The sequence below is a fragment of the Micrasema longulum genome, unplaced genomic scaffold (genome assembly GCF_059751315.1).
Source record: "Micrasema longulum isolate JH-2025_06_02 unplaced genomic scaffold, ASM5975131v1 h1tg000224l, whole genome shotgun sequence".
NCBI lineage: Eukaryota > Metazoa > Arthropoda > Insecta > Trichoptera > Brachycentridae > Micrasema > Micrasema longulum.
The window spans coordinates 29,733-45,545 of record NW_028277429.1 but is presented as its reverse complement, the minus strand read 5'-3'; the positions used below and the strand labels follow the sequence as shown (position 1 = coordinate 45,545).

At 32.8% G+C, this 15,813-nt stretch overlaps 1 protein-coding gene across 1 annotated transcript in view; it reads right to left on the bottom strand.

Moving 5' to 3' along the window:
• LOC148283535 (uncharacterized) overlaps positions 1 to 15,813 on the bottom strand; it is a gene marked incomplete at its 5' end in the record, with an annotated part of 203,994 nt that overhangs the window by 173,450 nt on the left and 14,731 nt on the right. Inside the window, one exon of the mRNA XM_088243661.1 lies at positions 6,097 to 6,247. Coding sequence (XP_088099787.1) covers positions 6,097 to 6,247 — 151 coding nt within the window. The remainder of the gene's footprint in view (positions 1 to 6,096; positions 6,248 to 15,813) is intronic.

The following is a 15,813-nucleotide window of genomic DNA, read 5'->3' as shown; positions in this document are numbered from 1 at the left end:
TATACGGCTGTCGACCTCGCTCTTAGACCGACCGTCCCACGTTATTTTGCTCCCGAGGTAGACAAACTCCTTGGTGTTCTTTGGTGGTATTCCCGACATCACTACTCTCATCTGGTGTTGCATTCGGCCTACAGTCAGTAGCTTTGTTTTGTCTTTATTTATATTCATACTGTAGTTATTTTGAAGAATGCTTTCCATAGTTGCTAAGGCATTTTGCAGTTCTTCTTCACTTTCAGCAACCATAGCAATATCGTCAGCAAGTCTTATCATATCCACCTTTTGCCCGTGTATCTTTACATCTTCTCTGTGACTCATCGTCTCTCTCAAGTCGTCAATCGCACCCTGTATATAAGCGTTAAAAAGAACAGGTGATAGTGAGCATCCCTGTCTTACCCCTTGTCTTATATTGGACTCTTCTATAGGTCTTCTTTAGGACCACGTCTCAAAAGCCTCTAGTCTTTGTTTATCTCTTTCGGATAGGCACCATGTCTCGCAGCCTTACATCAAGATACTCCATACATAGGTCTTGATTAGGAGTATTCTTAGTTTTAGGTCTATATTCTATATATATAGTCTATATATCCCAGTAGTTTAACGGTGGGTAAAGCGGTACTCCCTACATTGGGTAGGGCCGTATCCTGAATCAAGTTCTGTCGTCTGGCTGAAGCCGCCCATAGTTGTTCCGTTTTTGATGGGTTTAATGTTAGTCTGTTTTCAGCCATCCAGTTTCCTATTTTCAACAAGCATATTTCTCTGGCCTGGATTGACCCACTATAGGGTATTCCTCCTGATCCTTTCGCCGAAAGAGAAAATAGAAGCTTCCTAAAAGCAGAAAAATCCACTTTACGAAATATAAATGCTTTGTACCATCTTTCATGACTTTTTTAGATTATGGTTGTCTTCAGCCTTACATAATGAATGCACACGTATTAACAGGCGGCCTCCGTGGTACAGTGGTCAAGACGCTTGACTCACGCACGGAAGGTTCCGGGTTCGATTCCCGGTGAGAACATAAAAATTAAAAATGTGATTTTTCTCAAGCCTGGTTGTTCTGTAATGTAATTCACCACTGTAATTGGGCCTCCTGGCCTGTTGTGGTGCAAAAAAAAAAAAAATGAAATGAAAAAAACATTTGTGCACCTATCAAAAAAAATATTTAATTCAATAATCAATACAAATATATAGTTTATAAAAAAAAATTTATACAATAGGTACATTCAATGATATTTCCTTTTTATTTATGGATGTAGACACTCTACTGGCCCACAGAGTGTCAGTGTATTATTTATTTTATACATAATATTACATATTTTCACACCAATCGTCAAGTCACATCAAAATATTATACGTGTAAAAATTAAAAGATATATAAAAAACGATTTTAAACATGCGTATATATTCATATATATGCATGATCATGTGTGTATATGTATGTATGTATGTATGTGTATATATATATGTATGTATATGTATGCGTGTGTGCATGTATATGTATGTATGTTGAATGGTGGCCTTCGTGGTGTAGTGGTCAAGACGCTTGACTCACTCACGGCAGGTTCCGGATTCGATTACCGGTGAGAACACAAAAATTCAAAGTGATTTTTCTCAAGCCTGGGTTGTTTTGTGATGTAATTCACCACTGTAGTTGGCCCTCCTGGCCTGTTGTGGAGCAAAAAAAAAACAAAAAAAATGTGTACATTTAAATACTTTTTTTTATATTTTTTCATCGTTTTATATTAACTTACTATTTCTTCTTCTTTTCTTCATCCCTATTTTCCCATCCCACTTCCTATTACCCCTAGAGAACTGTACGTTTTTAAAAAAAATATTTTTGTTCCTATTTAAAACCCATAATTGGTCTTGTTATTTGTTGTTATTCTTTATGTATTGTTTATTACTATGACTGTGTTGGTTTCAAAAATAAATAATAAAAAAATATCTACATGAATAGAATGAGAAAAGACTTATATACAAAACATATTCCTCAGCTTCCTGTCTAGTGCTTTTAGTAATCCATTTATGGACTAGTTTTGAAAATATTGTTGTTCATTTTGCTCGCCAATATATCCATACTTAAAAAGTTGTATAGCTCAGGGGCCAGAAAATTATGGTGTCTTTGTCCGTTATTTGTTTTTTTCTTTGGTAGCAGAAGTTTTGTTTTTTGTCTTTGCCTAGTGTCGTAAATTTGTTGTTCGTCATTATGTCTGTCAGGCTTTTGATGAAAGCGTCTTTATGCATATTTGTCTCATATACTGAAAATTATGTAAAAAGTCTATCTGTAGGGCTTTTTGTTGGCTACTCTTAGTGCGGCTTTTTGGGCTTTCATTAATGACTAATGTGGTTTTACTTGTTCCTCCCCATCCCATTATTCCGTAATTGATTGTGCTAGAGCAGTGATTCCCAGAGTGGTCTATATCGACCCCCAGGGGTCTATGACAACCTGCAAGGGGTCTACGTCAACGAAAAAAAAATGGGGGTTCATGAAATGAAAATGGGGGTCCACGATAGTAGATCTCAACATGCACTGATAGTACTTCTGGCTGCAAAAAGACATACCCGTTACTTATCCCGTATTATGGAATATGGTTCAGCGCTGTTACCAATCTCCCAACGAAAAAAAGAAACAGACTGGACATCATTGGCCAAGGAGATTTAAGATTAAACCTGACAAAATTGACGTCAAAAGTTGATAATTTATTATTAAAGCATTAGGTTCATCCTTCCCACTAAAAAAAATTACTTATTGCTTAGTTTATTTTATGTTACGCTTATTTTATATAACAGATACAAAATTTTATTTTGAGTAGTTTTAATTTAAATTAAATTAATAAATGTATAAAACTTAACATTTGTTTTAACTTTAAGTTTTTACCACTTAACTTCACTTCAGTTAGAAATTTATGAAAAATCAAAATCAGGTAAGTAGGGGGTCTACCAAAAACCGACAAACATGGCAAGGGGTCAATGACACAAAAAAGTTTGGGAACCTCTGTGCTAGAGCATAGTATACATTAATTAAAGTAGTTTTGTTTGGAATGTTTCTAATGTTTTTAAATATACATATTTTTTTTCTTAGTCTGCTTGCTGTCTTATCTACGTGTCTGTTCCATCTTAAGTAACTATCAATCAGGGGCGAACCGTGTATATAAGCGATTATGCGCAGCTTACCATTATATTTGACTAACCATAATAATGTTTTACTGTAATTTTATTTAGAGAAAAACAAAAAAAAAAATTACTATTTATTTTAAATCATTTCCACCGTTTGTATCTTTATCCTAATATAAATATTATTATTAAAAAAGCGCGCCTAGCGCATGCGGTGAGCCAAGAAACTAGCCGATTATTCCTGCTTATTTTTTCATACAAATAAGTACTATATTTTGAATGTCTTAACCCCAGTGCGGGTTTTTTTCTCCTAGATTAAACATGCAGATTACACAAATTATTTGAATTCATTGGGAAAACAGTATTTCAAACATTATTTATTAAGGGCTATTTTTCTTTGAGATGATACTTTTGACATAAGACCATAATTACTTACATGCGTCATATTGCAGGACATATGCGCTAGACGTGGCCGTTTTTAGCACTATTAATTTCTAGAACAATTCAGCCAGTTGACATTTCAATTCAATATTTAACATCGACTGAATTCGTAGTGCTATTTTTTATTTATTTTTTAATGAGTTATCTATTAAAGTAATGCATAATTGTATCACGAAGTTACGTCGTTTGAGTTGATTTCATGGACGAGAGTTGTTGTATCTCACAGAACCACAGAAAAATATCAATTTATAGTATATATTACTTACATTTTATTATGTACCTTCTTTGTAGGTACAAATATATGATATTTTTAATAGCTTACCTGTAAACAAAACCACCATTCGCCACTGCTATCAATGTGTATGCCTATATATTTTGCATTATCGACCTTTTCTATAGTCTAACATACATATACAGCATTCAGCCTACTTTCATAATTGTTTTTTCAATTACAAACTTAGCAAACAAACCACTGTTATTTGCTAATTTAGCCTTTAGCGATAAAGATATATTTGCTAAAATCAAAAATAATCAACGCGTATTATTCATAATTAGTCAAATATCTTCACTCGCCGGTTATCGAAGCTTGGTTGTCAATCAGGAATATTTACCGCTAGGCTACAAGACAGGTACCGTTTGTCTATCACTTTATAACCTAGAGGTACTTGGTTCAAATCCCGGATAGTGTTTTCATGATTTCTCCATGTAAATATTTCTATCACCAAAGATAGGAATAAATTCATATCTAGATTGAGAGAGAGAAAGCTTCGTAATTTATGCAAGATAAAGTGTCTTCATAAATAAATTAGATGAAATTTGTAGATCACTAATTTAATTAGCATACATACATGCAAGCGCCGTAAATTATGTATTAATTAATTGATCTATTTTATTTGAAGCTTAAACCAGATCGAAACATAGATTTATTTCATTTATACAAATCAAAATAATTACTTTTTCATCACTTATTTTCTAAATTATAAAAATGTACTAAGTGTTATTCTTGATTTGCTGTTTATACTATGACAAATTGCCTCTGTTACTTCAACACTTTTTTATAATTAAACTCTCTATTTTATATGTTATAATTTATTGTTTAATTTTCCTTTGTAATTTCATTATTTTCTGCTGATTTTATTTTATACATCTATATTTTCTTCACTAGTGTACAGGTGTTGTGTATTTTGTTTTATTATATTAATTTATACTTTGTTAAAGGCGTAAGCCGACGAATAAATGAATAAATAACAAAATAAAATAGAAAATAAAACAATTATTATTGTTGTATTAAAATTTAAGGGGCTAAGCGACGTTCAACTCTTTCGTTAAACGTTCATTCAACGAAAGGTCTAGCCATTCGGTTGAATGCCGGCATTTAATGAACAGCCTAGCCGCTCAGTAGAGTGGCTGATTTGACTATTCTAACCATTCTATTTGATTAAAATTCAAATTATTCTTAGATATATCTCCTGTTTGGATGTTAATTAATAATTGCATAAAAATATCACAGTATTAAAAAATAATTTTTAACACGTTTATAAGAGATGTTTGTCGAAACTGAATTAAAATAAATTAGGCACGTATTTATTATGAACATCATGACGAGGTGACTTTTTGGTACATGCTCAAAGTCATTACAAATAAAAAGCCAAGGTAATTTGCCGTCCATTCAATATAATCACCCATCCGTGGTTAGTGTAATATGTATATTACTAGGTAAATTGCATTGAAATGATCTATTAGCGGAACACTGTAAACATGCGTTATGGAACAACGCAAGGACGCAGATTATCATCCTAACTATTTTTAAAGTAAAAAATAAATATTTGCGTTCATATGATTTACCCAAATATTTTTATTTTGACGACATTTTTAACGAGTTATAAATGACCCACTATAAGAAAATGGGATTCAAGTCGGGGAAAAGTGGGGTTTGAACCTCGGACATATGATATATGAGACCACAACACAAGCCACGGGACTATGGCCCGGTTCGATCCTGTTTGCTGCCAATGTTTCAACTCAGGACACAACTGTTTATAGAATTGATATCCGATAATTTACAATTTTTAAATATTAAGGAAATTTTTACCTAAAAACAGCCATCGAGTCCAAAACGCTTGTCCAGGGCAGGGCTCTGGTTTTTTTTCAGTCTCAGAACTGTATTCTTTATCGGCCCGGACACAAAACAAAGACCAACTCAACTTATATAATCATCACAATACTGATTATTAGTTTTAATTAACGTATTACAGCAGAGATGGATAACATTTTAGATAAGGGTATATGGAAGTCCAAGCATTTACAATTTACTTATGGATCGAACACAGGACCTCAAGCAAGGTAAGTTAACGCGCCAACCATCACACACAAGGTGGATATTTCTCGGCTCGATTTCCTTTTCCAGAGTTTTTACCTGAGAGCACCCATTAAGTCTAAAACACACATCCATTGTTCTCTTTAAACAGAACTGTTTTCTTTATCCGCGTGGACGCAGAATGTGTAGTAGCGCTCGAGAAAACGATGATAATAAAGTTTTGAACTTACCTAAAATGCTGACGTCCTGCAGAGAAGCAGCATCAGCTCCTTCCTGGAAAACTGAAGGTTCCTCTGCTATGGACGGAGCCGCCCAGCACCGAAGACCAGGTCCTGCTCTTCCCCGACCTTCCACTCGCACTAACGGAAGATTTGTGCCACCCTAAACAATAAATTATTTTTAATATTAAAAACATTTGTGGTCAAACATAAAAAAAATATTAGTTAATATTTGTACTATGTTTATATTCACTAACAGACTTTTCTGTTTGCTGGTTTCGAGACGAAGCAATCTCTTCGTTAGGGCACTCATTACACTAACATGCAGATCCCACTGCACTACTGACATTGGAGGGTATTATTTACTTATTTATTTATTAACGGACATTGTACATGTAAACAATTTATAAGGTTTAAATATTACAATAAAAGAATAGTTAAAAACATTTTAAAAAAAACGAAAAGAAGCATTCACAAACATAAGGGACATCGAGACAAGATCTGGACTATTTATTTAGTGCTCGTTTAAATCGTTGTAAACTTAAACCAAAAAAGTCCAGATCTTGTCTTGAGTTAACAATACGACAAAGACGGGTCATTGGAGAATTAAGGCCATAGTTTGTTCTATGCTGATCGATAAACCGTACTTCATTGTTTCTCAATCTACGAGTCGGAATATTGAATTTTACTTGTCCCAGTAATGATGGAACATCGATTATACCATTTAGTATGCCGAACATATATATGGAGTCGATATTAGTTCAAAGTTTTTTTAGACTAGAAATATTTAACATTGACTCTATTTCAGCATAAGAATAATTATCTCTCTCTAGTCCGAGCATCCACGCTATTTTTCGAAGCAAGCGATTTCGGACTGATTCAATGTGGTTTATGCGATTGACATAGAATGGAGACCAGACCACGGAGGCATATTCTAGAAGAGGGCGAACAGTCGAGCAATAAGTATGATTGAAATCGGTTTTTGCAAGATTTAGAGACGGTTTTGAATTACGCTATTATTTAACTAGGTAGGTTTTTAAGTATAGTTTATTTTGGCATTAATAACTCATTTTCAGTTTTTTGTGGAGATTTCTAAGTTTGCTTAAATATCCTCATTTATTAAATAATTTATTTACTGTGGAAATGAAAGTCCTCAGCCAGGAACAACCCAAAAAACGACCGATTACAGATTTCTCAGCAATATTTATGAAGAATAGGTAACTATTATTAAGAAAAAAAAAATACGTGTGTGAGGGAGACGACATGGTATAGTAATATGTTACTATAGTTGATGTTTTGTATTTGTATCCACGCAGTGTCTCGATGAATACATGTCATGTATATTTGACATTTGTGCGGATGTTGGGCCACCGGGAACTTACCGATGCAAAGGTGCCTACGAGAGTAGCTTGTTACTCGACCTAATGTAATAAGGATGAACATCTCTGCTGGCGAGCTCATGATAATGAATTAAGCCGCAAAATATTTTTCAGTCTACACTCACTTAGAAGGTTGCAAAAATTCTTACCCATTAATACTAAATGCACCCTTGTACAAGCATTACTACTACCCATTCTAGATTACGCTGATGTTTCTATAGCTGTGAGCAACTCGATAAACTTGAACGACTTCCGAATACATGCATAAGGTACATTTTTGGTCTTAAGAAATATGACCACATTTCTGATTATCGTAAGCAACTGAAATGGCTCAAAATTAGACAGCAGAGAGACTATCACTCCCCCTCACTTCTGTTCAATGTACTTCATAGTCCTAACGCTCCTATATACCTGCGTGAAAAATTTCAACGCTTATCAGTTCACGGTTTACCTCTTCGTTCTCATTCTCAAGGCACTCTCTTAATGCCCATACATAATTCCTCTTTCTTCTCTAACTCATATAATGTCCATGCGGCTCGACTGTGGAATCATCTCCCATCCACCATCAAAGATGTTACTACATTATCTCTGTTTAAATCACGTCTGAAGAAACATCTCCTTTGTCTTCCTTAATCTCTCCTCCTTTCCCTTTTCCGCTTTTTTCTTTTTTCCCATTGAGTAATAGTTTTGATTTAAGGTAATTTATAAACAAATACGTTTATTTCTATTTTTATATATTTTTAACTTTTTAATCTTTTTTTTCTATTGAATATGTTCTGTAACTTAAATTATAAAAATAAAACTTTTATTGTATTGGTTGGTTGGAAAAAATTGCCATTTGGCAATAAGTACGCTAATGTACAAATAACATTAAGTACAAAAAGTTAAATAAATAAATTAAATAAATAATGTCTGCACAGTAATAAAATATGTGATCTGTACTAATAATATAAACATACTTTTCAGGTAAACAAATTCTTAAATTAATTTCACAATTTTTTATAATAAACTGGGCATTATTTCATAAAGACGAAATCGCAGTTTCGATAACGGTATAAGTCATTCTTTCGTAACCGGTCGCATAACGTTGTCAGACACCATGCTTATCACCCGGGTCAGATATCATCTCGAAGATTACTCTATGATTGATGGTCGGCTAAGAAACGTTCCCACGTTATTGTACTAAATTATTTTACAGAGTCAACTTATTTCGTGTCCGAGCGGATGAAGAATACAATCATGTGAGCGAAAAGTCGCACCTGTAGCTCAATCCCAAATAACTATCGACGAACTTAAAAACATGCTAAGCATTTGAGCGATCACAATGAACAATAATCGTTGGACAGAGAAGATTCAAATAAATATTTGGATATTCATATAGATGGGAATTTAAGATGGACTAATCGAATTGATCACATTAAAAATAAATTGAAAAAGCAAATTAATTTTTTTAAAACTTTAAGAAATATAATTAGCCTAAAAGAACTTGTAAAAATGTATTACGCAATCAGTCTATCAGTTTTGAAATATGGGATAATTGGATTGGGAAGTGCAAATGACACACTGATCAAGCAAATAATAATTGAACAAAAAGCTTTGATAAAAAGTATCTTAAGAGTCCCAATCAGAACTAGCTCTCTCGGTATATTTGAAAATCTTAATGTGAAATCTATAAAACAACTTAATGTAAAAGCTTTGTAACTATACGCACGTAAACATTATTCTCTACCCTCCGTTACAAATACCAGAGTTACTAGATACTCCACCCTGATGCTGCAAAAAAATAAATATGCAAAAACCTTCGGTCAAAGAGGATTTGTCTACTACTCGGTTAAAGTGTACAATCTACTTCCATTATCCATAAGGACAATTAGTAAGTTCTCACAATATAAAACTGCTATTAAGAAATGGATAGTGGAGGTGGGTTGCGCACGTATCGATGAGTGGATCAAGCCAAATAGGTAAAATGTGTGTACTGTTTATGAAATTTGTTCTATTGGTCTTTATAAATTGGTTATGTTTTTTTATGATTATTTTAGTTTTTTTACTTTTTATTATGTTAATGATAATTAGGTTACTTGGATTAATTACGTTTTTTTTATTATTATTATTATGTTAACTTTGTTAAATAGCTAGTCTTAGGCATTTTTCACATTTTGTAAAATATTTCGCTCGGCACGGGACACCCCAGTGAGGGAACATTATTCAGTATTAAAAAAAGAATACAAACAATGTATAAGTATAAATAATGAACATGCTTAAGTTATCGCAGTCAAGTTTTCTTATTTCATAAGACCACTGAATCAAATTCAATTATAAACACCTCTCTCCCGCTTCTAATCCCACTAAGTCGACTATATACCATTGAGTCTTTCTACTTTTTTATAATAATTTTGTATGTATAAATATGTTCTTAAAAATGCCCATGGGGCGTATATATATATAAATAAATAAATAAGTCAACGCGTGAGTAATCTCTAAGTCAACGCTCGTGTCGGTTTGTTTTTTGTTTTCCTCGTACATAAATACAGTTCATTTGCGAAAAATCGGCGTTTTCTATAAAAAAATTATACAATATATTGCATTTGAAAAATAGTAAGGAGTATCTAATACAAAAAAGTGAAAATTAAATTACAATTAATATGGCGACTGCTTTTCTTGACATTTGGCTTGCTGACCGCCGCCGCCGGCTAAATGCAATGAATAGCATGATGAATAATAAATAAATAAAAATAACAGTTTTGGAATAGTTTCCATGTTTACACCGGTGAAATTCAGATATGTGATTGCGCAGCAGGATTATACGTCGCGAAACGTAAATATTTTGACATTTAATATTAGGTGTTCACGGATGTTGTATTGTGATCGCGAATACGATAAACAACCACCGTGAGAAATTGTTATCACGTCGCTTATTAGGACGTCAATAGTTATTTGTGATTAAGTTACTGAGCGGTAATAATGGCACAAGCCAACGATTGTCGTAGTTGAATGAAGTAAACAGAAATGTTCCTTGAGCCTCATGCTGGAAAAACGTGTCATTTTGTCACCCACACGACAATAGTCGAGTGGTCATTTCGATTGTTTTGTCAAATTGTTATTCGTAAAGAACCTTCGACAATTTAGTTATAAATCGAATGAAAATGTGGCAACACTAACAAATACGTATTTATCTATGGATTTCGTGTCACTTTTAACCCTTCCTCTCCGGTGATGTGTAGCTAGTACACATTGCGTCTAATAACCATAATATCTTTATAAATATAATAAATTTTGGGTTAAGATTTTCAGTATTCTTCCATTACACATTTACGTATCGACTGAAATTTTTTTTTTATCAGATAATAAGTACTTATTAGGCACAAAAAATCATTTTATCGGAAATCGGGGATAAATTACAAATATCATCAAAAGTATACTCTCAGTCAGTCACGTAGTCCAGTACTATATAGCTACTTAGTAGCTCTTGGGAAGTTGGCGCAGGTGCACGTTTCGCCCGATTCGTTAGTAATACCCAATAGTTTTTTCATGTTTTCAGCAGTTAGATTGAAATTGTTATCATCTTTGAATTAAATTATGGTTAATTAAAGCCATTTTCTATAAATATTTCATTGTTCCCTTTTTAAATCTTTTATTTTTTTAATGTGTAGTGACTACACAGCACAGTAACGCGCGGGTGTAAGGAAAATGTAAAACTTCAATTTTATTCCGCTATATATTATTTCTAGTCAAACTTGCTATTTGGATATTTTGTGTATATTATAAAACAAAACGCTTTACTAAGATACATCAATATTTTTAATTATTGTTGGCTCGATATAACACACATTGACATGTTAAACGTGCTTGCGCCACATTTACTTAGTTGGATTTATTTGCTACCTACTGGGCCTTGGTTAATATGTTGTGATTCTTACTGTGTGTAGGTACCACATTTTTGTCTCCGGCCCAACATATTAAATATTCAACATTATTCAAAAGTATAGAACAAAAAACAAAAATGTAATAACCGAACTGTCAGTGTTCATGTGCTTAGATAATTCTCACTTCTCACCGCGATCGCGAATCAGTTACTTTTGTGATTAATAATTAATTAAATCCAATGTGTCGTTTAATAATAATAATCAAGAAACCACGTCAAGTGCTCCTCCTTCATGACCCCAGGATCTGATCTGATCCTGACTGCCGCGAGACAAAGTCCAAACAACTAGGTACCAGAACCCAAGTGCAAAGAACAGGTGGGTTTATCAACAATATTTTGAGTTTGTCCAATTTTTCGTAGACGACTGGATTCAACTCTCTGTATAAAAAGTATAAAAATTGAAAATTAAAAATTTCAGACGTCGCCTAGTATGTGGTAAAATATTTCAATCACATGAATCTCACCCGCATAAATAAAGGTTTCAGCTCTTTAACTTCACAAACATCAGCATATTTTCAATTTTCTTATTATTTTAATTTTTTTTGTAGATATGAATTGAAATTTTCGATTTACTTTGTTTTATTTTTATCTTGTTTTGATTACATTTATGAGCACACACAATAATTTTTTTCTTATATTTAAATATATTCAAATAAATTAGTATTCTTAAATTTTAATTTTAATTTTATTAAACTATATTTATCTGTTCATTATTTTATTTTATTTTATGTTTATTATTTTACACGTATACATTATTATGTCTGTGCTCTTTTTATTTGATTATTAATTAAAACTAATGTCTGAGCACCCGATGACAAACTATTATTGAATAGTTTATGGGGACAAAATATATTTTAATACTTTGTTTTCTTAATAATGTATTAATATTGTAATAATGTGTTTATTTCATTGAATAAAGACTATGAAAAAAAAATGAAAGAATTGAAGAAATATAGATGTTCAAATATGTGCAGAATGGTGAATGTTACACAGTGTGTAAAGTGGCCACTTAAACCAGTCAATGACAGGTCATAAGCCGTGTAGTTGTCTAAACTTCTATATTACCTTCTCTCAAATGTTCTTCATCTTTGTTGTAATGTGTTATTATTAACAGCTCCCCAGACAGTTGAATCCCGTCCTTGTCTACAAAAATTTTGACAAACTCAGCATATTTTCATTTCTTATGCATATTTCGTAAAAAACTTTGAAGCTCTGTTAATGCAGATTTTTGTTTTGGCCTGTTGGACAAAAAGGAAATGTCATTTAGCTGTCATATTCTTTAAATAAAGATTCTAGAACATAGTTTGAATTTTGAATGTGTTTTAAAATTGACCGATGCGCGATGCTATTGGCCCCAGTGGGCGCTAATAGATGCCACGCGTGACGATCATTGGTGTTGTGGATGACAGGCGGGCTTATTTATATTATTTAACCACAAGTGACGTCACCATCAAGCTGAGCATCGAAATAATGATCGATGATTGATGGTCTAATGTTGAAACAGGGGATAGGAACATGGCTTACTATACTGGCGTAAGCATAGAATTACGAATAGTCCAGAAGGAGCGTAGAATCATATTTGAATACACCGGACTGTGTCCAATAATTTCCCCACTATGCCTCACTTTTGCCGCGCGCAAATCTTGATGCCGCCGTGTAATGTTGCACGATGGGGAAAAATATAATATAACACAAATGTAAGGTAAAAAAAAGCTATCTGTTAATTTATCTAAAATTTTATTGTGCACGCGGAAATATTGATTGACACAACAGAGTAGATAAGTAAAGCGTCATTTAATAAGAGTAAATGAATTAATGAACTTTAAACTTAAAATATAAAACAAATTTTATTTTACATAAAACGGATATTTTTATTTCATGTTAAATAATATTTGATGTTTTAAAGATAATGTCGGTCAAATGTCCACCAGAGTTGTTTAATCTGAGGTCCAATTTTTATTAGTTCTCTCATTAGATGACCAAAGTAAGGTAAAAAATTTACTTCCCTGGCGACACTAACGAAATGTCCATTTTGATTTCTTCGACAATCTGACAGATGGAAAAATAATTAAATTTTTAATTAATGTATTTGCTACTAACACATTCATTTGCAAATTACACATCAAATGTGATCCCATTCTGTTTCTTTAAGATCCTAGCAGTATTTTTACACTTTAAAAGGACACAACACGGCATAGTTGAATTCAAATCAGGAGTTGCGTACTGAACGAGGTCTACAACTAAACTAATGGGTTCAAAACGTAAAACTACTCATTTATGAGTAGTTTAGTCGCCATCTGTTTGATGCTCGTTTGCGGTTTCTGGACTATTCTTAATTTTATGGATTTAGTGTTTATTTTGTAGAACTCCATATTTAAACTTCGTACATTTTCAAGAATTTATGACGTATAATTTAATGCTCTAATTTTTACCGCGCGCAAGAAAACATTTTTTGTATCCAATTTCCCGTACGGCTGAAGTTCCTCATTGTAGTCACGAAATTTTTGTTTTTAAATTTGTAAAAATAAAATAAAGCGTTAAGTAGTAAAATCAGTGTTTGATTTCTTACATTATAAGTATAAATAATGCACCCAAACCAAGGAAGCCGTGAGTCGGATATCGAACCCGTTACTTATTTAATTAAGACAAACGGGCAATGCACACTCCAATGCAAGTACTTGTACACGCCCACATGTCCATCCACACGCCAAGAGTCAAGTGACATATCCGACAGCGAAGTTTCTAAATAATAATTCAATATCACGGACCATTTTGTAATCCATATCCATAATAATATTTAAAATACAAAAGTGTTTGTTTGTGTTTCCTTCACGTCTCAACGGAGCGACCGATTGACGTATTTTGCATAGGGATTTTGAAGAGAGATGCGAACTAAAATAGGGTGCTTATATTTATTCCGAATTATTGAAAATGTATATTTAAAAAACAAATATATTTTTTTTAAATTATATTTATTAAGGAAAAACAACAGTTGTTATATAATAATACAAAAATTAAAAATAAGAACATACATCCAATTAAAGTTTTTGACAAATATAATGAGAGAACATGTTAGACAGTAAAAAGAAAAATAATATATTATTTAAGACATGAGAGAAAAAAAAAAAAGAGCTCTTAAGAAGGTTAAGGGATGAGGAAATAGAGAGGAGGAGTGGAGGAGAGGGATTTTCAGGGCCAGACCGCGAAATCTCAGAAGAACATTCCTCATGGTAAGATTTTTTTTTAAATCCTAATAATTTTTTTTACAAAAAGTAATTTTTAAAAAAATATATAAAAAAAATCTGTAATCTCAAAATGTAGTAAATCCGTAATTTATCGGACAAGCAGTTCCTCCACAAACCCTTACCCTCTCCTACCCAGCCGCTTCCCTTGTCCGCGTCTGGTGCGTATCGCTTCGTTGGTCAAATACGTTTTATCGCATTTTTTTTGTTGGGGAGGGGAAGGGGTTTGCGAAAGGGATGCTAGTCCGAAAAAGGAAAGATTTACTCTATTTTGAGTTCATATATATATTTTTTTAATTACTTTTTGGAATTTTTTTTTAAACCATGAGAAATGCAACTAAAGTTTCGTGGTCTGGCACTGAAAAACCGTGTATAAATAATTTCTCCCTAATACTACGCGAGAAGCCGCGGGTAGAAGCTAGGAAATTATAATTATGAAACCTTTGATGTCGTTTTTTAGACCACGGACTAAATGCAACCAAAGTGGATTTTTTTTTGTTTTACAACAGACAAAAATATCGTTTGAATTTTTCTCTTTTTTTTTCAATTTCAGTCGTTAGTGTAAGGAATACAGTTATATTGTTGGTAAAAACTATATATCTACTATATCTACTCTATAGTGTAAGCCACTCTTCAAGTTACAGTTTTAAGATAAAGTAAATACAAAAAATAGATTGTGATAGAAAAAACACATGTTTCATTTTATGTAACAATATTAATAATAAAAACCATTTTCGATAAACTTTTCATAAAATAAAAAAACGTGTCTACAAACATCTGGTTACTCAAAAGATTATTGTTGATTTAAAAAAAATGAAGAAGTGCATTAATTCGTCGTGACGTCACGAGCGTCTAATTACTCTGCGTTGGTACAATTTGTAAATTAATTTTTAACTGAGCTGAGTGTTTATTTAGGAGAGCGGAGAGCTGGCTGAAATTTAATAATGGCTCTCCTATGTACAGAGTGTGATAAAAGAAAACTTTTCCGTAAAGACGATTTTATGTTGGAGCCATAGAATTAAGAATAGTCCAGAAACCGCATACGTACATCAAACAGAAAGCGGCTCAACTACTCATAAATGAGTAGGTTTACGTTTTGACCCATTAGTTTCTTTGAAGACGTCGCTCAGTACGCAACTCCTGGTCCGAATTTCACCATGCCGTGTTGTGTCCTTTTAAAGTGTAA